We start from the raw sequence: 24,465 nt of genomic DNA on the forward strand, positions 1-24,465 counted from the left end.
TCAGCTTGGTTAGACAGTTAATCACACTTGTTTAAATAATCTTACTTTGTTCAATAATACAGTGATGTTATAATAAACCTTAGTAAGCAAAATGAGAGTTGTATTGGGTTAAATGAGTATCAGCGTGACCTAGTGGATAAATGATGTGCTGTAAATGTGTTGAATGGGTGAACCTGAGTGAAAAATAAAGAACACAACATTGTTTCCCAGCTCCTAAATCTTTTATTGTTAAGATAAAATATAATAAAAATAAGATGATACATTTTTCAAAAATTTCTCAGTAGTTTAGTTTTATTCCTGATCAAAACACACTTGTGAAGTGGCATAAACCTGTAGGAGTTAGACTGCAGCTTTAATAAGCGAGTATGAGTCAGTGAAACTTTACTGCCACTGTCAGTGTTGTTTGCAAAACATAAAATATAATTGTATTATTTATTACTATTCATACAGTATGTTGTAAAACATAACCTGCTGTAAATGTAAATGTAGGTGCAGCAAAAACATTTTGAGTTTTCATTGCTCTAAACTTGGTTGGATTTTACTGCCATTCAATAAACTGTTGGGAGTATTCTTCCTCAAGTGTTCCTGTGGCTCAGTGGTAGAGCATTGCATTAGCAATGCAAAAGGTTGTGGGTTTGAATCCCAGGGAAACACATGTTAGGGAAAAAAATGTGTATACTGTTAGTCGCTGCGTCTGCTAAGTGCATAAATGTAAATGGAATCAAATTGAAATTATAGTCAAAAGTTTACCCTGTATCATATTGAGAAAATAACTGAATACAACAGTAAAGTGATAAATGTTTTTAATGTAATGTATCATGAGTATAACTACAGATATTATGATGCTGCATTATTTCTCCAAAGGGAAAGTACATTTCAGTTAAAGAAATAAGACATGCAAGATCATGTTTAGTTAACTTACAGAAATTTGCTACAAGTTTGAATAAAAGCAGCTGCTACTTGAATACATGTAACTTCTGTGTCATATTCTATGTTTACACTTCAGTCTGCACTGAAGCCATCAGCACGATTCTGGCATCTTCTGCTATGTCCTTCAGAGCTCTCTTCAGCATTATTGACACTGTAATATAGGACAATCCTCCTGCCACCACAGAACCAAGTAAGGGTATGAGACTCACAGCATACTCAACTGTATTTTCAGCCACAAGCAGAAATGCAGCTCCCGCTAAGGATAATATTGAAGCTGGGTTTATCCCACCAATCATTGGCGACTTCATTAGACTTTTGAATTCCTCAATGGTCTTCCCAGATCTTTCACAGAGCTTCTGCAGGGATGGATCATCCAGACCAAAGGTACTGTAGTATGTTTCTATCTCCTTTATAACAATGGCAAAATCCATAGCAACTGAAAGACCAGGAAGAGGGACTGTAGCCACCAAAGCAGACAGTAAGGCAACTTTTCCCAATGTTTTTCTCTAGAACTTTCTTCTTTTTCTCATTAATCTCCAGTTTGATATTCGGCAAAGCCAACATCAGCACACGTCTCTTATGCTGTGGAAGCTCTTGCTCCATTCTATCCTGCAGCAGATTTAAATCATACTTGCCAAGCTCAAAGCTAGAGATCAAAAACACAACAGGATCCTCTATACCAATCGTTCTTAGACCTACACGGAAACAGGAAAATGCATCATGAAATAAGTCATTAAATATTTTATTATAAACTATTAATAAGAAACGTTGTGTGACCTGAATAACCAACCTTTTTCACAGTCCTCTCGGATGGTATCCAGTGTATTTTTCTGGTCAAAGCTCTTCTTCCTCTCAGCAGCTTTAATGCTAAAGTCAATCTTAGAACGAACAAAATAAAACTTTTTCCCCATTCTAACAATCTCTTTGGCCAGCTGAATGTGGCATTCTTTGAACCGGTCTGAAGCGATGATGATGAAAAAATCATAGCGTTCAATCTTAACCCTGTCAAGATATTCATTAGCTTTGAAGTTTGGTGTTCCGATGCCTGGAAGATCCCACAATTTCACGTTACTGTATTTTGGGTGAACATAAGCTTTAGGCTCCATAGTGGTTTCTACAGGGCCAGTTTTAGCAGAGCCCTCTTCTTCATCCCCTAAACCCCTGAATGCATTGACAAACGTAGATTTTCCAGAACCGGACTCCCCCGTCACACCAATGTTAAGTTCTACAAGATCCTGTTTGTCAAGGACTTCTTTAATCATGTTTACTGCTGTTGGGAGATCCTAAGTAGATATGGATTCTTTAATATCTTCGAGGTCCTCCAGAGTTATTATATCGAAATCATCAAACATAGCCATCTAAACAAACAAACAACAAAAAAAAAAAAAAAACAATCACGTCAAATTCAACAATGTTGTAAAAAGAAACTGCTGAAAATATGTAGCAGAAATTGCTCTGTAACTAACGTAACCTTGGTTCCCTGAGATAATAAAAAAGTGCATTGCATTAATTTTAATGCTATGGGGAACTCTGTTTCTCCAAAATACTGAATCCTGATTTGATAACATTTATGTAGCTGCACAAACAAATGGCATTTTGTCTCAGTCAGTGCTGAGTGCTATTTCATCAGAATATTTTGACTGAGAAGTGTCAGCACTGACTTAGGCACTGTAGCACGGCCAGCTACGCAATGCTCATTCCCGTTATCTCTGGGAACTGAGGTTGCGTTAGTAAACAATATGGTTCACTCACAATGCATTAGCTTTAACACTATGGGGAACAGTATCCAATAGTGCCATGCTACAAGCGCAGAACGAAAAGCCGTCCTGGGTTGTGTGGGCTAATATTAGGCCAGAACTAACCCAGAATCAGTGAGGCTGGAGTCCTCAGGGCCTTGCTTTGTAACCAACGGCCCTTTAGCTTCCTAAGCACACAAAGAACTGCTCTGATTGCCGAGACTGGCTAGAGAGTTCCACATATATCCTGAGGCCCAAACTGAGCAGAGCAATTGTACACCATGCTCATCCTCCAAAGCAGAAAAAGCTGAGAGGGTAATAACTTTTGTTCTGAATAGTAGAGAGTACCTTAGGCACATATAGCAGTGCCTTGGCTTGAGGATGACTTTGTGGTTGTAGGCCCCAACTCAGGGCAGGAAGTGCTCACAGAGAGTGCCTGCGGGTCACTCACTCAATTGATCGATGCAAAAGCCAGTCCTCAAAGAGCTCTGAAGACCATGGATAGGTCCCAGGTCGGAACATCAAGGATGATTCAATCTCCTGGCTCCCCTCAAGAACTTAACAACTTCATGAAGTTGGTCTTCCCTGCTGACTGACCGGTCAAGGGAGCTTGGTTTTCCACAACAGCCGCCACATATACCTTGAGCGTGGAAGGGATGCGCCCCTTATCCAGCAGCTTTTGTAGGAAGGACAATATGGACGTAATGTCAAAAGACAAAGGGTCATCATTCCAGATTGCACACCAGTCAGACAAGACTAACCACTTGAGGGCATAGAGACCTCTAGTAGACAGGACTCTGGCCTCTGAAATAGTTTTAATGACCCTTACTTGAAGCTGCAGAGGGTCCTGTCAAGGCCCTTAGATGTTGGGGTGCAAAATAGCTCCCTTTGCCTGAGATAGGAGGTCCTTTTTCATCAGCTGTACTAATTTGGGGAACCACAGTTATTTCCACCAGAGTGCTCTCTGGTTCAAATTGCCCAGCACGTGCACTGCCTTCAGAAAGTGCAGATTTCTCTAAGCCCATATTGTCAGGACTCAGCCCTGGCAGCTTTGTCTGTGTTGTCTTTGTTTAATGTTTCTTTGTTTGTCTTATGTGTGTCTTCACACATTGTTTTGTCTTTGTTTATGCCTGCCATGTGTTCCTGTGGTCCCACCTCCTTGTTTCCCTTGGTCACGCCCTCTTGTTTAGGCCTTGTCTTGTCTTCATTTCTGTAATTGTGCTCACCTGGTCCTTGTGTACTTTTCTCCCTTTATATTGTGCTGTTTTTCCTCTTGTGGTTGCTGGTTTGTCTTGTGTCATAGAGACAGTTACTAACTTGCTTCTCTATATTCCAGTCTTGCCCTGTTACTGTGTATCCTTGTTGTAGATTTTGCTCCTGATTTTCTATTTTCTGATTTTGGTTTAGTTCTTTAGTAATCTTGTTTATATTTAATTGTAATATCATATTTAATTATTCATCAGTCTTGTTTCTTCTCTTGAACTGTTTAGATTTTATACTTGAGATATTTTTCAGTCTAAACATGGATTAGATTTGGTCTTTCTTTTTTAATTTTGTTTCTCCTGTGTGTTGCGCTGAGTAGTATTGTTGTGTGGTCTTGAGTGGTGCCTTGTTGTGCATTCGTTTCTGCTGTGTGTTCCCTCCAGTCCTGCTCTACCAACCTGAGACTCCCTGCCTGTTGGTTCCCCTAGGCGGCCTGCCAAACAAGCCTGCTGCTTATAACCGTATCTTTGATACTGCCTATGTAGCGTATCAGGCCCGAACCAGACAAATTAAAGATTTGATCGGGAGCCTGGTTGAAACATGAGCCGAATTCCACAGAAAGGCAACAGGTTGTTGTAAATCAACTCCTAGCACCACAGTCTGAAGCAAGATAACCAACCAACTCTTTCACAGAACAGCTTTAAACATTAACACCATTAGAACAATTATTGACAACTTCAATTCGAGAAGAGATTGTCAAATTTGGGGCAAGTAATCCAGATTGATGGTCAAAGAGATGCACAGCGTGACCATCACATGTAAACCCATGATAGTAATCATGATCACAAGCTCTTTGGATTGACTTCCCCCCACCTAGAAGGAAACCAGACTGAAATTCCTAAGGAGACCTGTTAACCTCTCTGGTCTTCACATCTCCTTACACCACAGAATGGCACAGAGAATGCCTTCCAATGCATATATGCACCAAAATGAACTCAAAAAAAGACTTCTAAATGGATATCAGTCCATTGCTTAACTCGATATCATACATGTAACCCACACATTTGACTATAATGTTTTCTAATCACTTATTGTGTATGTCTTTTTAAATAACTTTTGAATAGCTTAAGGGATCATATTCATGTTTAGTATGTGTGTGTTCGAATCTTCTTGCTTGAAAACGTTTCTGACCATCAGTTATTTGTCAAATGTATCATATTCTTGTTATAGGAATCATGTCCAAATTATACCCTGCAAGAGCGGGAAAATTCGGACCACGTGCTTGATAAGATAACATATGATTTATGAATGGGTGGGACAAACATCGCAACACCCCGAGAAAAGACAATATCTAATTGGTCAAGACAACATTTGAGGTGTGGCCAAAAGGCCAGTTTAAATACTCAGGACACCATCAAATTTTGCTTTTAGCCTGCTTTTTAGCTTTTGCTTTTAGTCATGCTTTGTCATCACTTTTAGCGTTCTTCGAGCGCCGTTCCAGCGTGCTTCTGCCTGCATGCCTGCTGCTACTTAGCCACGATGAGAAGAAACACACCACCTAGTCTCGTCAAACTTTACTTCTGTTCTTTTACTTTAGCTTCTTTTCTTTTCCGTTTGAGAGTTTCGTGTTCTGAGTTAAGTTTTGTAACGCCGTGTCTCCGAGTCTGACCTCGCGTGCCCGTCTGAAACTTCAGCCAGCCCACAACTCCGCATCGTCAGCCTACGCCCAACCACGGGCTTCCCAAGACGTCACTTCAACGACTACTGAACTTCCAGCCAATCAGCAACCTCGGGAAACCCCATTTTCAGCGACAAAAAAGGGAACCCCTTACACAGGCAACACAAGGAACGTACCTCCAGACTCTGAGCTGTATTTGTGTGTGTGATTGTGTGAACTCTCTATCATCCTGCAACTTGTGTGAATGTGTGAGTGCGTCTCCTAAACTCATACATTACGAACTCTCTATCATCCTGCAACTTGTGTGAATGTGTGAGTGCGTGTGCTTATGTGTTAGATTAGTTTATATGTCTTAGATTTATCTAATAAAGCCTTATTCATATTGAAAAGAGAAGTATCTTGTGTTTTGTGCTTACAAGTTAATGTCTCAATATGCCGATCTTGTTACTGTGCTAATTAATAGTGTTTTCACTATACTTTGGATATTAATATCCAGCGCAGATTTGATGTTAAACGGCTCGTTCAGTGAATCGCTGGCCGTTTCAGTGATCACCCGTGAAACAGTGATTCTGTTCAAATTCCCTTTAAAACCTTAAATGATTCCTTTTGAGCTAAATTGACCTGTTTCCCTTACACCTGCTTTGAGCTCCTTCACTCTGCTTGCATGCTCTGCTGTTCTCTACTGTAGTTTTCTCTCCATCCTTCCGCCCAGATTTGACCAACGACTTAAGACTGTACCCCAGACTGTCTAGTTCTCAGTGCATTGATCTCTCCCTGCTGGTTGGAGCTGTCCCAAGACTGTGCTGTGAACTTGTGTTTTCAATAAATCTTGTTTCACTCAGTCTGCATTTGGGTTCATTCCTGTTGACCATGACAGAACGAACCAGCCAAGTCAGGACCCAGCAGAATGAGTCTCAAGATCCTGCCCCCTGCAAATGCTCAGGAAAGACTGGCATGCCAGCAAGGCCTGGGTGCACTTCGGCAGCAGGGGAGGGAGGTGAGGGCCTTTTCCCAGTTCTTTTGGTCTATGTCCAGGGGCCTTGAGTACCAGGATGCAGCCCTTAAGGAAGTCTTCAACCTCTGTCTGGATGATCCACTGCCTCAGTGGGAGATGGAGCAATTGAGGATCTTGGACTTTTGGAACTTTTCCAATTATTTGCACAACCGCAAGGATTGGCAGCCCCTTTCACTTCCTGAATCTGTCTGCAGCCACCACCCTGCCCACCCTCCCTCATCGAGTCAAGTCCCTGATCTTCTTCAGACTCCTACTTTAAAACATAGGTTGAGAAGGAGGAGGGCGGCTCAGAACGTTGCACCTGCCTCCAAATCAGCACCAGTAAACCCAGAGTCAGCGGAGACTATCCCATTCATCCCAGAACTGGCCAAGATGGTTCCGGTTGTTCAAGTGCCAGCCAAAAAACTGTTCAAATTACCCCTGAATTGGTCAACCAAGAGGCTGTTTAGTCTGCTCCAGCTCTCCTAGAACTAGAAGAGTCAACTGCAGTCATTCCAGAGTCTAAGTCAAGCCCAGTCACTCCAGAGTCTAAGTCTGCTCCAGTTCTTCAAAAAACCAGTCAAGTCCATTCCAGACTCTGAGTCCACTCCAGTGTCTGCTTCAGGCCCAGTGCTCAAACCCAGAGCAAACCCGTAAGCGGAGGAGGAAGAAGATTTGTGTTTTACAGTTCACTCTTATGCCTGCAGCGCAGGAGGGCATTTCAGCTGCCCCTGAGGGGCACCCTAGAGTCAGTTCCTGAGACTATTGCTAAGGCCCCAGAGGGCATTTCAGTTGCCCCTGAGGGCACTCCTCAATCTGGTCCAGCAGACCAAAAAGGCATTCCTGTTTCAGCCATGGAGCTGCTTAAGAACACAGATCCAGGCCAAAACGCTGTCCCTGTTAGTATTGTCAGAGAAGCTGAGAAGACCAGTATTTGCTCAGAGAAGCTGTTCCTGCAAGTCACGTCATGCCAACAGAGCCAAGTCGTGCCATGCTTATGGACATCCTTCCTGAGGTGCTTGTCCTTCCTGTTATGGCCAGTGAAGCCATCCTCAAGCAGCCTGCTGTCACTGGCCAGGCCATGGTTGCCAGTTTGAAGCAGCCCACTATTTCTGAGTGAGGCCATTCCAGAGTGGCCAGGTCTCACTGCCACAGGCTCAGAATCTGCTCCAGTCCCAGAGTCCCTGGAGTCTGCCCTAGAGTATTCTTTAGTTCCAGACATTGCTCCACTCCCTGAGTTTACTCCAGAGCTAGTCCCAGTCCTGGAGTCACCAAGGTCCATCCCAGAGTCGACTTCAGAGCAATTCTCAGTCCAGGAACACCCAGAGATCATCCCAGAGCAAGTCCTAGTCCAGGAACAGATCTTGTAAAGAACCCCACCATCTTGTAAAGAGGGCATGACCTAAGACCACCTTGGTGGTCTATGTAGGCCAAAACTGTCACGTTGTCCAAATTAACCAGAATGTGGCACCCCTTTAGGACTGGCAGGAAGGTTTTGAGAGCCAGAAATTAATGCCATCAACATGATCATCTTTGCCCTAGACTGAAGAGCTTCTCATACCCCTTCTGCTCTGCGCTGTCAACAGTGGTGAGGGCAGCTGAGACTGAAAAATGGATGTGGACCGAGAAGGGGGCATGCCAAGACCTAGTAAGTTCATTGTGAACTTCAGGAAAGAACAGGGCAGGTCTCTGACTTAGAGGTCACTGGCAGCACCCAGGCTGCAGAAACCATTCATCAAGTCAGCTACGCCAGGATCATCTGGAGCCGACCACTACAAGCTGAGCTCCTCAACAGCCTTTATGAGGACGAATATAAGTTTGGTGTCCATATTGATTCTAGCATCACTTGGCTCTCTATGTGGCAAGGGGACAGAGTCCTTCACAGAGTTCACCCAATCCTCTGCATCAGAAGCTGTCTATGACACAGTATCATCGGCAAAATCCTCCTCAGAGAACTCAAAAAAGGACCAACCACTCACACCTGACAAGGGACGCTAGTCCTCGTCGGAAAAGTGCACAGAGGAATCCTCTCGCTGTGGAGGGAGTGAAAAACACAGGATCTGAGCCAGTGTGAGCTCACTCAGACCTGTCTGCTTTACCCAATAACATTTTCTCCTCAGAGGCTCCTGAGAGGAAGAAAACAGAGGAGCACAAGTGCAGGGTCACTATCTTTAAAGAAAACAATCCGCGAGTGCAGAGAAGCGAGATTCATGCTCTCGCAACGAGAGCAGCTTGTCTCAGTGAGGAGTGCCCTGCATGTGCAACATTCATGGCATGACATTTCACAGCAAACACCACTAGAAATAAGCTCTCTTAAGCAAGATATGCTCATATAGTCTCGCTGGATAGCCACATGTACTGTTTGCTTGAAGTGTCTTTCCACTGCTGGGGCTCTTCTATGTCGAGTAGTAGGCTTCTTCATTCTTCTTTCTTCATTCGGAGTCCAGATAGGAGGTGATCTTTGCACTGAAGGCGAATTATTCTGATGAAATGGCATTTTGACAGCCTGAAATGCCATTTGTTTGTGCAGCTACATACGTTATCAAATCAGGCTTTCCAGAGTTTCCCCATAGGATTGAGGTTAAGGCAGTGCAAGTGAAAATTTTAAGCCTATTTTAAATGTCAGATGCTACTTTCAATGGACCGGCCAATTCTAGCTAAAATTTGATGTCCTGTTTTATCTGTTGGGAGGTCAAATGGTCTGTCAACTAAACATTTTATTATTTTATTATGTAGGGTATTTCTCAAAATCTCTCTCTATAGAGCCTGTCAAGACATATGATTCATTCATACTGTATATTCAATAATTTACTGTATATTCAATACAAATATATTATAACTATTTTTCAAGTTCAAAAATAAATTGTGTGCTTCTGCAAAGTAAACAAGCACATCAATCTGAAATGTTCTCCAATTCCGGCAATTGCCGGTGAATAAAGCTAATTCTGATTCTAAAATGTACATCTTAAATGAAAATGCAAAAATAAAACAATGAATTGGTATGGTCTGAAAACTGACTCTTAAAATGTTTTCAATCTCACCTTTGTTTCAGAGCAGAGACTGGAAGAATTATTAGACTGAGAAGAAACGTGTTGTTTCCTTCACAAATGTGAAATTCACTGCTGTACAAAGAAAAGTTTGAAGTAAGTTCAGTCAAGATGTGCAAATAAATGCATAATTACCCTTAAAATGTGAAAATTGATTCATCATGCATGCTACATTTATAGAGTCCCATTTCCGACACTAGATAAAAAAAAAAAAAAAAAAAAAAAAAAAAAACAAGGTAATTGCTACTTTTTATCTCCCAGTTCTTATTTTTTTCAGAATTGCGGGATATAAACCTGACACACAGGGCCGGCCCGTGGCATAGACGACACAGGCAGTTGCCTAGGGCGCAAAATCACTGGGGTGCGCCAGGAAAGTTTTATTTATTTATTTATTTATTTGGTCGGAAGTGCGCCCTCTTGTGACCATCGTGCGCTCCTACACCCATATATTAAGCAAAATAATTTCTGACAGTTAACATAATTTAAGTACTGATCGATCATTAAACTGATTAAAATAATGTTAGAATAAAATAAAATTGACATCAACGAAAAATCATAAGATTTGACAATATGTTGGACTAATTTAAACACTTTTTGCTTCATGACTAATTATAATACATCATCATAACGCATTAATTATGCATGGTGCACATAGTTCAAATAGTTCAAATATTTATGTGCTCTTAAAGTGTCATTTCTAAAAAAAATTCTGAAAAAATAAAATTATCAGGTGCTCAAGGCAGAAAGCGAGGAGGAGAAGAAAAAAATATTAATATAGAGATAAAAGCAGAGCAGAGTTAAAGACTGTGTATTAACCTGTGATCTTTATGTAGTATTTTGAAATAGCCTTTTTAGAAAATCTTAACTGGCAACACTGACACCGTGGAATGTTTTTGCTTGAGTTAACTGTTTATTTGATTTTACTTTATTTTCTTTATTTAAGCTGTAATGTTGTTTTAATATTAGTTACATTACTGCTTGCTTTTTATTCACCAAATTAATAAATGTGTAAATGTCTTTTGAAAAAGACCCTCACTAGGACTACAATATAGCATTCATAAAATGAAATAATTAAGTTTAAGTATGTCATTTTCCACTGTACATATGCACAAAATTGAATGTATGTTAATTAGACTAGCTGGCTAACATGTACAAATAAATTACAAAATGTAGCCTTTATTTTGTTGCCTTTGTTGTCTGTTAGACTATTTATGCCATTTCATATTGCTCCTATTTCTATTTGTTGTAATAAGTACTCACTGTAGGCATAGTTGTGGGATAAGCTCATAGTCATGATCTCATAATTGCGCAATATAAACTCGCAAATCTTACTTTTTTTCTCGCAATTACGAGTTTATATCTCGCATCTCTGACTTTATTTCTCAGAATTGCATATCTATGTCTCTTAATTCTGACCTCGGCTAATTTATATCTTGCAGTTTTGAGAAAAAAAAAAATCAAAATTATGTATCAAATTTATATCAAGCAAAAAAAAAAATTTACATTCTACAAACATTTAGAAGATCAGTGAACCAGTAAAAATACATTGCAATGGAGCAGATTAATCCGAATCTTTCTTACCAAATTCTTCTGAGCAGCAAGAAGACCCTGACAGCGTCTGATCTGAAGTGAAGCCCGGAGCTAAACTTTTCTACTTGATGCAAAATAAGATCAGAGCCTCCACCCAATAAATACTATGACTTTCGTTTTGACTGCTATGAATCACAGTAACACGTGTCAGAGGCATGCACATATTTGGTCGGAGTTTATTTGCTCATATCTGTGCATTAACACTCAGAGGCAGTGCTAGACACATTTTTCTGCAGTGTATATATGTACTGAAAAGATTTTGCTTCGGTCTGTGCATGTCGATTTTTGTGATGTAATGAAAGACCAGCAACAGCACTATATCCACACAGGAAAGCCAGACAGGAAAACTATTCTTACAATATTTGCTTCTAGATGTTTTCCACTAATGTCTAAAGTCAAATCCATATTTTAGTGTTCTGTAAACAGCAAAGGTTATGTATTCCATTAAATAAATGTGATGGCACTTGAAAAGAGTTGAATACAGTACAAAGCAGCCTTTCAGTGTTAAACAGCAATGATGCAAGAGGACAATAGACCAACATTAACACAATAGAATCACACTGAACATAGCAAAGATTCTTGAATATCTGTAGATTATTTATGTTAAATTAAGGGTCTGTGGAAACATTGTGTCAAATGCTTATGATTAATTCAAATGTGATGACTGCACTGAAAAGTAAAGGCCAATTAGATTTAATTGATTATAAAAGTCAAGTTCAAGCTTTATTTATATAGCACTTTAATACAGTTGACAAAGCAATCTCATTTTGCCTTTCAGTGTAAATTTTCAGTGAAACAATGTCAATGACGCATTTAGGTGTGTTTGAACACTGTTCACCTTTCACCTTTCGAATCCCAAATGACAGAATAAAGTGAAGCAGGGGCAATAATTCAGCGTTGAGCTCTTAAGCTCTTGTTTCTTCAGTCATATTCTGTGCATCAGTGCAATGCTCTTTCACACTAGAGTGTATTTTCAGATGGTCTTTAAAACGGATCAGCCATGAAAAACTCTTCCCACAGACATAACACAAGTAAGGCTTCTCTTTAGTGTGTGTTTTCATGTGGGCCTTCAGGTCTGATTCCAGAACAAAGCTCTTATGGCACTGATCACATGTGAAAGGCTTTTCTCCGGAGTGAAAGAGCTTATGAATTCTGAGACTATTCGACCATTTGTAACTCTTTCCGCACTGATCGCATGTGAACGGCTTCTCTCCGGTGTGAATCCGTATGTGACTATCAAGGTTGCCTTTAGTTAAAAATACTTTTCCACAATGAGGACAAGAGAATGGATTATCTCCCGTGTGAACTCTCATGTGACGACTGAAGTGGTCTTTACGTCCAAAGTGCTTTTCACACTGAGGGCACTTGAATGGTTTCTCATTACTGTGAACCTTTAAGTGAGTGTTAAGTGTTCCTCGACTTGTGAAAGTCTTTCCACACTGCTGGCACACGAACGGCTTCTCGCCGGTGTGAATCCGTATGTGAATCATAAAGACTCCTTTACGTGAGAAACTCTTTCCACACTGAGGGCACGTGAACGGTTTCTCTCCGGTGTGAATCCTCATGTGTTCTTTGAGACTTCTTTTGCTTGTGAAGCGCTTTCTACATTGATGGCATGTACCATCTGTTTCCTCTTCATTAAACTCAATCTTTTCAGCATCGCAGCTCATTGTTATGCAGTATAAAGGACCAGATCTGGAAAAAAAAAAGGAAAAAAGAAACTTTGTATGGGTAATATAGGCTACAGTATTAATATGAGAGACAGAGAGAGAGAGAGAGAGATTGAAAAATAAGTGTACTACCCACAAAATACCAGAAACAATCTAGAAAAAATCAATCAAAAAACCATACAATAACCATAATACAATACAAATAACTATTTTTTTTTTCTGACCACCAGTTCTTACTCTAATTTGCCTCTTTGCATTTTAATTTAAAACCCTTTCTCTGTTTTAACCTTAAATACTATACTAATTGTAATATAAGTGATAGAACTAGAAGAAATATTTTAAGTCATTAATGGACCATAATTATTGCAGTTTTTAGTATCAAAAGATCTTCTTAAAATATTAAATCAATATGATTGAACTAAAATATAGAACATTTATTTAACTGAAAAAGAGTTCAGCTGTATGCTCAGATTATAAGCAATAACTGAGGGTTAAATACAAGAAAACCATATTAATGTTGCCTCTCCATCACTCTCCAGAATAAAATGATACTGTAATGATACATTATATGCTGGAATGTTTACCAAACATTGCTGCAAATCCTTGTATAGTGAAGCTGTCGTCTATTTTACTAGAACCCATTCAAATGTATGGTCCACGCTGGTTTGTTTGGAGAGCTCCGTGAACCACGTGACCGCGCGGCGAGATCAAAGCTTGTCGCGACTCTGTGGCTCTGGCTTTAACTGGAGCGCTACATTTTACGATTTACGCCACATTATGTGCGCCAAACTGTATTTATTGTTTACATTTCGTATTAAAACTTACAAAACTTGAAAGCTGAGACTGTTTCATATCGCAAGCAGGGTTGCCAATCTGGCGTGAGATTTACGAGCAGCGTGAGAGCGTGACACAGAGCCTGGAAGCGTGAGATCTGGCAACCCTGCTGCTAGACATCACAATTATTCACAACATCTAAACTATGAGAACAATGATTTAACTGAACTAAAACCAGCACTTACCAAACACAACAGAACAAGATCACACGACTGAAGAGTTCGAGTTGTTATTGTTGTTCTTCTTTTACTTCTTCTTCTATGGATTGTGTTGTTTTTGACGGTAAGCAAAGAAATCAAGATGAATTACCGCCACCTACTGAACTGAAGGATGGAGCTTCTATGCGCAGGGAACAGGGCTTAAAGGGACAGTTCACCCAAAAATAAAGATTGCCCCATAGTTTACTCACCCTCAAGCCATCCTAGGTATACGCTTTATTGGACTATTAAATATCACCCATTCACTGCCAAAACATTAAATTAATATAAAGGTGAAACATAAATGATCACACCAAGGGCTGGGATTTTTTTTTCTTTATGTATTTAATTGTGCTTTAAGGAGTTTATCAGATGTTAGATGCTTTCCAGGTGAAATGCTAATAACCTTCAGGTTATTACACAATTTGAATCATGCAGTATATTAAAGGTACAGTTTCAGTTCCCATCGACTTCCATTGTTGTTGTTGTTTTTTTCTCTCCATATAACGAAAATCAATAAAAACAAAAACCTCTCTTACAAAAAAATATTCAAAAAAACAACTTTTATTTCCATTCACAAAAAAAAAACAAAACAATACATTAAAAAAAAAAAAAACATGAAGGGGAGTAAATGATGACAGACTTTTGATTTTTGTGTAAACTGTCACTTTAACAAAGAATCTCTGAAAGCAAAGATTTCACACCATTGTTAGTCAGTCCTCAACACCTTGATTGGATCATTTAAAAGAAACTATTGTTTCTAGATTCTTATTGTTAATGCACTGCTAATATCCTGCAGTCTTATTTCCCTCATAATATTTTCATAAACGCTGTTGTATTAAAATCACTGCTTTGTCTTGTTGTGCCTACACTTTTAAGTTAGATATATTCAGAATGGGTTGTTTGACACACAGTAGCATTTAGTCAGATGTGTTGCATTGATTGTTTTGTAACATTAACCTTTCCTCCCATAGTTCAGTCGTACATATCTCAAATATGTTATTGAAGTCCTTCACTGACAATAAAGGTTCTGACTGTTGTATTAACATTAATATCTACACCAAGAACAGCTGCTAAATCCGCATGGAACTGGTTTTGATTCATAATTGGTTTAAGATTTATTAAATCAATATATTTTATTGTACAGTGTTTAGATTAGAGCGTCCTGTAGTGACCAGTTTCTTTTTATTATGGATAATATATGATGTTTTAATATCTCATTTGTGTTAATGAATTAGTATGGGGCATTTCTAAACTGAGGAAAACGGCTTAAAAAATAATCACTGATAGGAGTAGAAATCTGAGTACAGATTGCTAAATTATGAGTACCATTTACATATCTGTGTGTAGAAACTGGTTAAACTGATGGATGTACAGTTTGTAAACTCCAGACTGTACTTAAATATAGCCATGTGTTCCGGATTTATCCCAACATCGCAGAGCAAAGGCAGGGAATCACCCGGAAAGGATGGAAATCAATCCCCACATACTGTGTTTCCAGTATGACTATTACAAAAAAAAAAAAAATAGACCCACATATTAGAATGTCAACTAGTAAAAATCACTTTGACATATCTTACTAGGTCAAAAATGAATTGTAAAGATAAAAGAAAACAGTATCCATTGTAAGACCATGGATTTGTCAAAACTGCATAACACATATCTGAGAGAAATCATCTACTGATGATACAAACAAAAACCTGTCCGTCTTCATTTTCAGGCTTAAAAGCAACTAAAATGTGATTATTTTAAAGGGTGCTGATTCTTTTCAAGATCCACTGTCTAGACATAAAACATCACTGGAAAGGTCTGAGTCTCAGGATTCCATATTTGGTGATATAAGTAATATTGATAGAACGTTTGTGACAGAAAAATGCATCAAAAAAATTCAATAGAGTTTTGATGGCACCCGGTGGCTGTTTGTGGTGTAACACCCTAAATAAAATCTCACAGAAACCTCAATTTTTTTTCCATTTTGGAACACAGCTTATACATAAATATTTTTTTTTTTTTTTATTTTTTTTTTTTTTAAGCAATTTTAGAGTAAAACCTGTTATATAAAATACTTATTTTATATAAAATATGATAAAAATTGTACAGTGCATTTTTATTACAGTGAATTAAAAAACTACATATTTTTTTGATATTTAAATTTTTTGAAAAAAATCAATAATCTGCTGACTGTCTTCTTTAAAAAGAGACCAACCTTTCCTCTGTATTCCAAAGTGTTCATGAATTATAACAATTTACATTTGAATAGTGCATTTTAATGCCTAATTAAAAACTGACAGTTACGGGATTTAATGTGGTTAAGGGATGTCTTTATAAAATAAAAAATGTGAAGTGTGTAGAAACGTGAACTCTAGGAATACTGATGTAAGACAAATTCTGTATAGAAAGCCTGCATAGACCTGATGTTTGCAAACCAAGAGCAAAAACATGATAAAGTAACTTTATCCACACAGAGTTTCTGAAGGTGAACAAGCACTGAACATTTATATTAAGGTCTTTGTTCAGAGCGATGCACTGAAGCTTTGGCACTGATAGTGTCATGATTACCAGATGATTGTTGAGCGGTTACCGATTTCACCATCACGAAAATCTTACTGATCTCATTGCTCTTCGGTTCTCCACTACGACTGACAGAAAGGCAAAGTTCACATTAAATTAAAATTGGTCACAAGTGTCCAGCGTTGCTCCACATTCTCTTATGCACGGCAAACATAGGGGTTTTTTGAAAGCGAGGTCGTGCATTTACTGCACTTCTCATTCTTTTAGAGCTTGACTCGTCAGACTCCACATTGTTTCAATGGTGGAAAATAAGCTCAATTATCATGTTCCACACAGGTTTGGAGCAATGTGCGAGTAGGTGCATGAATGACAGCCGTTCATCGACACATCAATGATTCTTCTGCCGTAAGGGCTAATTCAGAGCGAGACAGAGCTCTCAACATGGCGCTTCACAGCGACCGCTACTCTCAACTATTCATCTTCATCAAACATTACACTTCTCAGATGAACCATGTATGGTGACAAATAAAAATCTGAATCTTGACTGACATGTCAGCTTCTGTTTAGAGCTAAAACCATGGATAATATATAAACAGATACAGTAATTGACAGACGTTTTTTTTTAATTAAATATATTCTTCAAAGTGATCCTAAATTGAATCTATCAGCAGAATACACACTAACACTCAAAAGTTTGAGATCAGTAAGGCTTGTAATGTTTTTTTAAGAAGGTCTCTTTTGCCTCATCAAGACTGCATTTATTTGATCAAAAATACAGAAGAAAACAGTCCAATCTTGCCCAAAAAATGTTATTACAATATAAAATAATGGTTTCTATTTAATATGCTTTAAAATATTATATATGTCCAAAGGGAAAGTACCATTTCAGTTTAAAGAAATAAAACATGCAAAGATCATGTTTAGGTCCGTTAACTATAGAAATTGCTACAAGTTTGAAGAAAAAGCAGCTGCTACTTGAATACATGTAAACTTCTGTGTCAATTTTTTGTGTCTTACCACTTCAGTTGCCACTGAAGCCATCAGCACGCTTCTGCATCTTCTGCTATGTCATTCAGAGCTCTCTTCCGCATTTTTGAGGCCTGTCATAACCGGCACACGTTCTCGCGCACACCACAGAAACCAAAGTACGGAGTAAGAGCGGATCTCACAGGATAACTCAACTGTCTTTTCAGCCACAACCACTGGACGCCAGCACCCGCTAAGGATCCTATTGAAGCTGGGTTTATCCCACCAAATCAGTGGCGAATTCATTAGACTTTTGAAGTCCTGCAATGGTCTTCCAGATCTTTACACAGAGCTATGCAGGATGGACAATCTAGACCAAAGGTTACTGTAGTAATTTCTATCTCCTTTTTAACAATGCATATCCACAGCAATGAAAGCCCAGGAAGAGGACTGTAGCACAAAAGCAGACAGTTAAGGCAACTTTTCCAATGTTTCCTCTAGAACTTTCGTATTTGATCTCATTGATCATTCCAGTGTGTATATTCGGCAACCAACATCAGCCACAAGTCTCTATGTGTGGACGCTCTTGACTCCATCTATCCTTGCAGAAGTTAAATCATTAGTTTGACGAGCTCAAAGCTAGAGATCAGGACAACACAACAGGATCCTCTATACGAATCTTTCTTAGACCTACACGGAAACAGGAAAGTGCACATGAAATAAAGTCATTAAATATTTCATAATAAACTATAATTAAAAAATCGTGTGACCTGAATAACAACCTTTTTCACAGTCTCTCGGATGGTATCCAGTGTCTTTGTTCTGGTTCAAAGCTGCTTCTTCATCTTTCAAGCCATAACAATACTGGAGTCAATCTTGGAAAGAACAAAATAAACTTTTCCCCATCTCAAGATCTTTGCCAGCTGAATGTGGCAGTCCTGAACCGATCTGAAGCGATGATGGATGAAAAAATCATAGCATTCAAACCTCAACCATTTAAGTTACTCATCTGGCTTTCTTTGAAGTGTGGGGTTCCAATGCCAGGAAGATCCCACACTTTCACATTTTTGGTATTTGGGGTGAACATAAGCTTCAGTTTCTATAGTGGTTTTCTACAGGCCAGTTTACAGATCCTCTTCTTCATCCACTAAACCCCTGAATGCATTGACAAACGTGGATTTTCCAGAGAATCCGGACCTCACCCCTCACACCATGGTAAGTTCTACAAGAATCCGTTTATCAAGGACTTCTTTGATCGTGTTTCCGCTTTGGGAGATTCCGCGTAGATATGGATTCTTTATTCTTCGGGTCCTCCAGAGTTATGATATCGAAATCATCAAAAACATGGAGCCATCTAAAAAAAAAAAAAAAAACAACGTCAAAATTAACAGTTATAAAAGAAACTGTTTAAAATATGTACCAGAAATTGCTCCGTAACTAACTTAATCTTGCGTTACCTGATATATAATAAGAATTAGCATTACATTAATTTTAACACTATGGGGAAAATCTGTTTCTCCAAAATAATGAAGCCTGAGTTGATAACATTCGGAGCTGCATAAAAAACGGCATTTTGTCTCAGTCAGTGTGATGCTATTTCATCAGAAACTTTTGGACTGAGACAGTAGCAGCCTGGAGCATGGCCAGCGTACACAAATGCTCATTCCCGTTTTCCTCTTATGATCTACGTTAGGACCAGAGGTTTCCCTATTATATGGTCACTCTCCCAATGCATTAGCGTAACAATATGGGTAACAATATTTTCCATAGCTGCCATGGTACAAGCACAAACGAAAAGCCATCTGGTTGTCGTGTAAATATTAGCGGGAAATAACCAGAATAGTGAGGCCCAGGCCATGAGGCCTGGCAGTCCTTAGGGCAAAATGCATAGGTGTTTAGTGAAACATAAATTCTGTGGCGATAGCTTAAAACCTAGAAAAGGTTAGACAGCGAAGTCCAAGCTGGCTGATGCACAGATACACCAGTGGAAAACTCTGCTGGACATGCCTAGGAGGGGCCATACCTGGTGGAGGCGGACCTCACCCCAGGGGGCACTGTAAGCCCAATGAAGGTAGCCAGCGCTATGGCATCTACTATCAACGGGATAATCTTGCTTTGTAACCAGACGCCTTTAGACCAGCGTCCCTAACCACACGAAGAAACTGCTCTGATTGCCGAGGGACGGCTAGAGAGTCCACATATATCCTGAGGCCCAAATCTGAGCAGAGTAATGTACACCATGCTCATCCTCAAATGCAGGAAAAGCTGAGAGGGTAATAACTGTGCTCGAATTGAATAGAGACGAAATTAGGCACATAGCAATGCCTGGTCTTGAGGACGACTGGCCGGTCATAGTCCAAACTCAGGCAGGAAGCGGCTCCACAGAAGAGTGCGGGGTCACTTCCCTCACTTCGATCAATGCAAAAGCCGCGAAGGCCGGTCTAAGCGAAGGGTTCCAAATTTAAAAGCCGTGAGGCCTCAAAGAGCCCTGAGGACCATGGATTCGTCCCAGGTCGGAAACATCAAGGACGCACGTTCAATCTCCTGGCTCCCTCAAATGAACTTCTACAACGTTCATGAAGTTGTTGCCTTCCCTGCTGACTGACCGGGTCAAGGGAGTTGGTTTTCCAACAACACGCTGCCATATATACCTTAAGTGTGGAAGGGGTTGTGCTCCTGATCCAGCAGCTTGTGTAGGGAAGGACAATATGGACGTACTGTCACAAGACACAGGGTTCATCATTCCAAACGGCCACAGTCATGAGAACATACCATCTGAGGGGATAAGACATTCTAGTAGACAGGGACTCTGGCTCGAAATATTTTGGCAAGACCCTTGAAGCTGCAGCAGAGGGTACTGTCGAGGGGACTTAGATGTTGGGGTGCAAATGCCTTTGCCGAGAGCAGGTGGTCCTTTATTAGCAGCTGTACTAATTCGGGGAACCAAAGAGTTATTTCCACCAGAGTGCTCTCTGGTTCCTAAATTGAGCAGCATGTGCATACCTTCAGAAAGTGCAGGTTTCTCTAAACGCCATAGGAGGAGGTGCCACACCCTCTTGTAAGAGGGCCATGACATTAGACCACCTTTGAGCCTCATGTAGGCAAAAAAAACATGGTAATTTAACGAATGGACCAGACGTGGCACCCTTTAGGGCTCACAGGAAGATTTTTTAGTGCCAGAAAATAATGCCATATTTCCAGGCAGTTGATACATTGGAAGAATGCTCCAAGCGGACCAGGAGCCGAATGCGGCGCTCTAGTTACAGTGCTCCCAAAACATGATGTTGGATGCATCTTCAGAATATCTTCCTTTCTGGAGACCAGTGGCCCACTGAGTGCCTGTTATGATACAGGGCAAGGGGCCTTTTAAATGGGGCCACCGCCCTGACACAAGTGGGGGTTAACTAAGGTGGAGGTGTCACGGACATAAAGCTGGCATGCAGGCTTCAGCTAGTTACTAAAAGGGGCTTGCATGGGGAGCAGGCTCAGCAGAAACCACAGAGGGGGATGGCTTGCACTTCAGGCTCAGCTCCTCGGTAATGTCCTGAGGGGAAGATAGAAAGACCCGCTGCTGAATAATGCCCAAGTAACTGAATATTCAGAGTGTATTCCATGCAAACCAGGCCCCCAATCTAAGCTGACGTTGAGACCTGTGCCCAGTAAAGGCAAATTCACTGGCTAGGAGGACAGGGAGATTGCAGAAGTGATCCGAGCCCCATCATTAAAGTGACTGAGGAGCAGAGTCTGTGGGCACAAGCCATGCTCCGACTTGGCCAAGATGAGCAAGTCGTTGGAGGTAGTTCATTATGCACACTCCCTTCTGTCTCAGAAGGGAGAAGGCCATGTCCATTGACTTCGGAAATGGGGCGGTCCAAGAGACAAGTCAGAAGGAGGACTCTGTAATGTTGAGCTAACCTTTGAAGCAAATCTCAGAAAGGCTGTGATGAGGATTTGATATGAAAGTAGGTATCTTTCATGATCACTGATAAGAAGCAAGTCCCCTAGGCAAAACATGTGAGACGGATCGTATTGCAAAGTCAAATCTGAGGCCCACCTTATCAGGGTACAGTTGGTGCCTCAGTGAGGATGGGGCTGAGGCACACTGTCCTTCTTAGAAACAACAAAATTAGTGGCGTAAAAGCATGACTCATTGAGAGTTGATGGACTTGGCGCCCTTGGACAGCAGATACTGAATTTTTTTGGATCGGAGCACATGAGTATCCTTTGCCCTGGACGAAGTTTATTGTCAACAAGGCCTGCGACTTCTTGAAGAGCTACTCATACTCCTTCTGCTCTGCGCTGTCAATGGAGGTGAGGGTGGCCAAGACTGAAACGACGGGCCTTGAGAAGGACGGAATGCCCAAGACACTAGTAAAAAGGCATTGTGGAACTTCAGGAAATAACCAAGGCAGGTCTCTGACTTGGAGATCAACTGGGCAGCAGCACCAGGCTGCAGAACCATTCATCAAGTCGCTTGTTGGCCTGGGTCATCTGGAGCCGACCCCTACAAAGCTGAGCTCCTTTAAGTGGCCTTTCATGAGGATGAATATAAGTTCGGAGACCATACTGTTTCTAGCATCACTTGGGCTCTCGATGTGGCAAGGGGACAGAGTTTCTTCACAAAGATTCACCCAATCCTCTGCATCATAAGCCTGTCAAGAACCACAGTATCATAATCAATAATCTTCCTCAGGAGGATTGACCCGAGGATGACGAGGTGATGCCCGTTCCTCGTGGAAAAAGTGCCCAACAGAGGAATCCGCGGCTCGCTGGTGTGTTGGGAAGTGAAAAACACAGTGATCTGAGGCCAGGGGGGGGGTGAGCTCCACTAAGACATGTCTTGCTTTGCCCCCATAACTACCAACCATTTTCTCGACTCAGGCGCCTGAGATGGAATAAAACGGGAGCACAAGTTGCAGGGTCAACGATCTTTAAAGGAAAACGCTCTTCAAGTGCAGAGGACGCGAGATTCATGGCTCTCACAATGAGAGCAGGCTTTGTATCATGAGGAGTGCTCCTGCATGTTGCCACATTCATGGTGTGAACATTTTGGCAGCAAACCACTAGAAATAATGCTGCTTTTAAGCAAGATATGCTCTTATGAATCAATAATCTCGCCGGATAAGCCACATGTATCTGTTAGCTTGAAGCCCCTTTCCACATGCTGGGGGGCTCTTCTATGTCGAGTAGCTAGGACTTCTTCGTGTTTCTTTATTTCGGAGTTCCAGCTAGGAGATGATCTCTGCACAGAAGGAGAAAGAGAATTCAGATTTTATTGCATTTTGACAGCCTGAAAATGCCATTGTTTGTGCACGCTACACACCTATCAAATCAGGCTTTCCAGAGTTTTCCCCATTAAGCCATTGAGGTTAAAAAAGGGCAGTGCAAGTGAACATTTTAAGCCCTATTTTAAATGTCAGATACAACTTTCTCTGTCCTGGCCAATTTTACACTAAAAATTTTGATGTCTTGTTTTATCTGTTGGGACGTTCAAAGGGTCTGTCAACTAAAACATTTTATTATGTAGGGAATTTCTAAAGTATCTCTCTGTATAGATCCGTGTCAAGGACAGGTCATTCATACTTGTAACGATATAACAAACTTTCACTATTCACGGGCGAAGCAAAGGAGGCGGGAACCGGCGAACACGTCAAAATAAAACTTTAATGACAAAATAAATACAAAACAGCGCGGCGCTGACAGCCCCTCACGGTCGACTGCCAGCGCACAACACAAAACCCACCACACCACAAAATAAAGCCCAGGTCCTGGTCCTCGTCTTCCTCTTCCGGTTACTGTCGTTCGCAATCCTCTTTTTAATCCTCCCAACCTCCTTCCGTGGGACTCGAGACCCGGTAGAGTGGGAGCACCGTCCTCGCTCAGTTTCCCACTCACGCCAACCTGGCCGTCGCTCCTTTCCCACGGATCTCGGCCGCCCGCCCCACTCGTCACAATACTGTATATTCAATAATTTAACTGTATATCGTTTCAGCTACAAATAAATAAATAAATTTCATTAATTTTTCAAAGTTTCAAAACACGTAAATTGCCTCTGCACATTTCAAAGTAAGGAACTATTGTGGCCTGGCTTTGCAAAGTAAATAATGCACAATCAATCTGAAATTTCCCCCTCCTCCCTCCCCTTTTCCAGCAACTTGCCTGTTTTTCAAGATATATTAATGGTTAAATACATATGCATATTTTTTAGTTATACAACTGTACATAAATAATTTGATCACAAATCTGAAGAGAATCTTCTTTTCCCTCCCAGATTTTACCAACCACAACGAGAACCCATTATTATTATTTTTTTAGTTATTTGTTTTTTTTTGTTTCTTTAGTCTTATCTTAATTGATCTTTCGTTCTCTACTGTGCCATCATTTATTATGTAATATTAACCACTGAGCTCTCCTAAAAAAAAAAAAAAATAAAAAAAAAAAAAAAAAAAACCCAAAAAACACAAACAGCAAACACTCCTTGTGGTTTTTGCACACACTGGTGAATAAGCTACATTCTGATTCTAAACTGTAAATCGTATCATGAAAATTCAAAAATAAACCATGAAATTGGTATGGTCCTGAATACCGACTCCTTACATGTAGTTCCACTCTCAACACTTTGGGTTCAGAGCCAGAGGTTCCGAAGAATATAGTTAGACTGGAGAAGACAGTGCTCTTTCCTTTCCTATTCACAAATTTGAAAGTCTACTGCTGCTGTTCCACCCAGAAAAATTTGAAATTAAGTTTACAGTTCAAGGTGGATCCAAATAAATGCCACATTAACCCTTAGACCTGTGAACCCTAATTGATTCATCATGCATGTTACATTTATAGAAGACCCTTTTCCGACACTCCGACATTCTTATAATTACAGCTAAAAACTTAAAGAATGTAATTGCGACACTTTTTATCTCCCAGTTTATTATTTTTTTCCTCAGAATTGCGGGATATAATGCCTGGGACGATAAAAACTCCTGGAATTTCCCAGGTGATAGTTCGAATGGCCCCAGTATAAAAACTCGCTATCTGAAATTATTATTATTATGTTTTTTTTTTTTTTTTTCGCAATTGCGAGTTTTCTATCGCTCGCATCTCTGACTTTACTTCTC

General features: G+C 40.3%; 1 protein-coding gene and 1 pseudogene across 2 annotated transcripts; both read right to left on the reverse strand.

Moving 5' to 3' along the window:
- Positions 1–786: 786 nt before the first annotated feature.
- On the reverse strand, positions 787–11,582 carry LOC122147221 (annotated as a pseudogene).
- Positions 11,583–12,024: 442 nt separating this feature from the next.
- LOC109111548 (gastrula zinc finger protein XlCGF49.1-like) lies at positions 12,025–14,007 on the reverse strand. 2 transcript variants are annotated; one of them, XM_019124508.2, is made up of 2 exons: positions 13,868–14,007; positions 12,025–12,873 (listed from the first exon to the last, which is right to left on the reverse strand). In XM_019124508.2, exon 2 carries the CDS (start codon positions 12,846–12,848, stop codon positions 12,084–12,086), a length of 765 nt encoding a protein of 254 aa, XP_018980053.2. In that variant the 5' UTR covers positions 12,849–12,873; positions 13,868–14,007; the 3' UTR covers positions 12,025–12,083. The 2 variants fall into 2 exon arrangements, with proteins under 2 accessions (XP_018980053.2, XP_042624845.1); XM_042768911.1 differs by lacking the exon at positions 13,868–14,007 and adding an exon at positions 13,433–13,813.
- Between the last annotated feature and the right edge of the window lie 10,458 nt (positions 14,008–24,465).

Source organism: Cyprinus carpio, chromosome A2 (genome assembly GCF_018340385.1).
Source record: "Cyprinus carpio isolate SPL01 chromosome A2, ASM1834038v1, whole genome shotgun sequence".
NCBI classification, from domain to species: domain Eukaryota; kingdom Metazoa; phylum Chordata; class Actinopteri; order Cypriniformes; family Cyprinidae; genus Cyprinus; species Cyprinus carpio.

Excerpts from the sequence above, each read along its gene's own strand:
- LOC109111548 (XM_019124508.2), bottom strand. The coding sequence starts at position 12,848 with ATGAGCTGCGATGCTGAAAAGATTGAGTTTAATGAAGAGGAAACAGAT.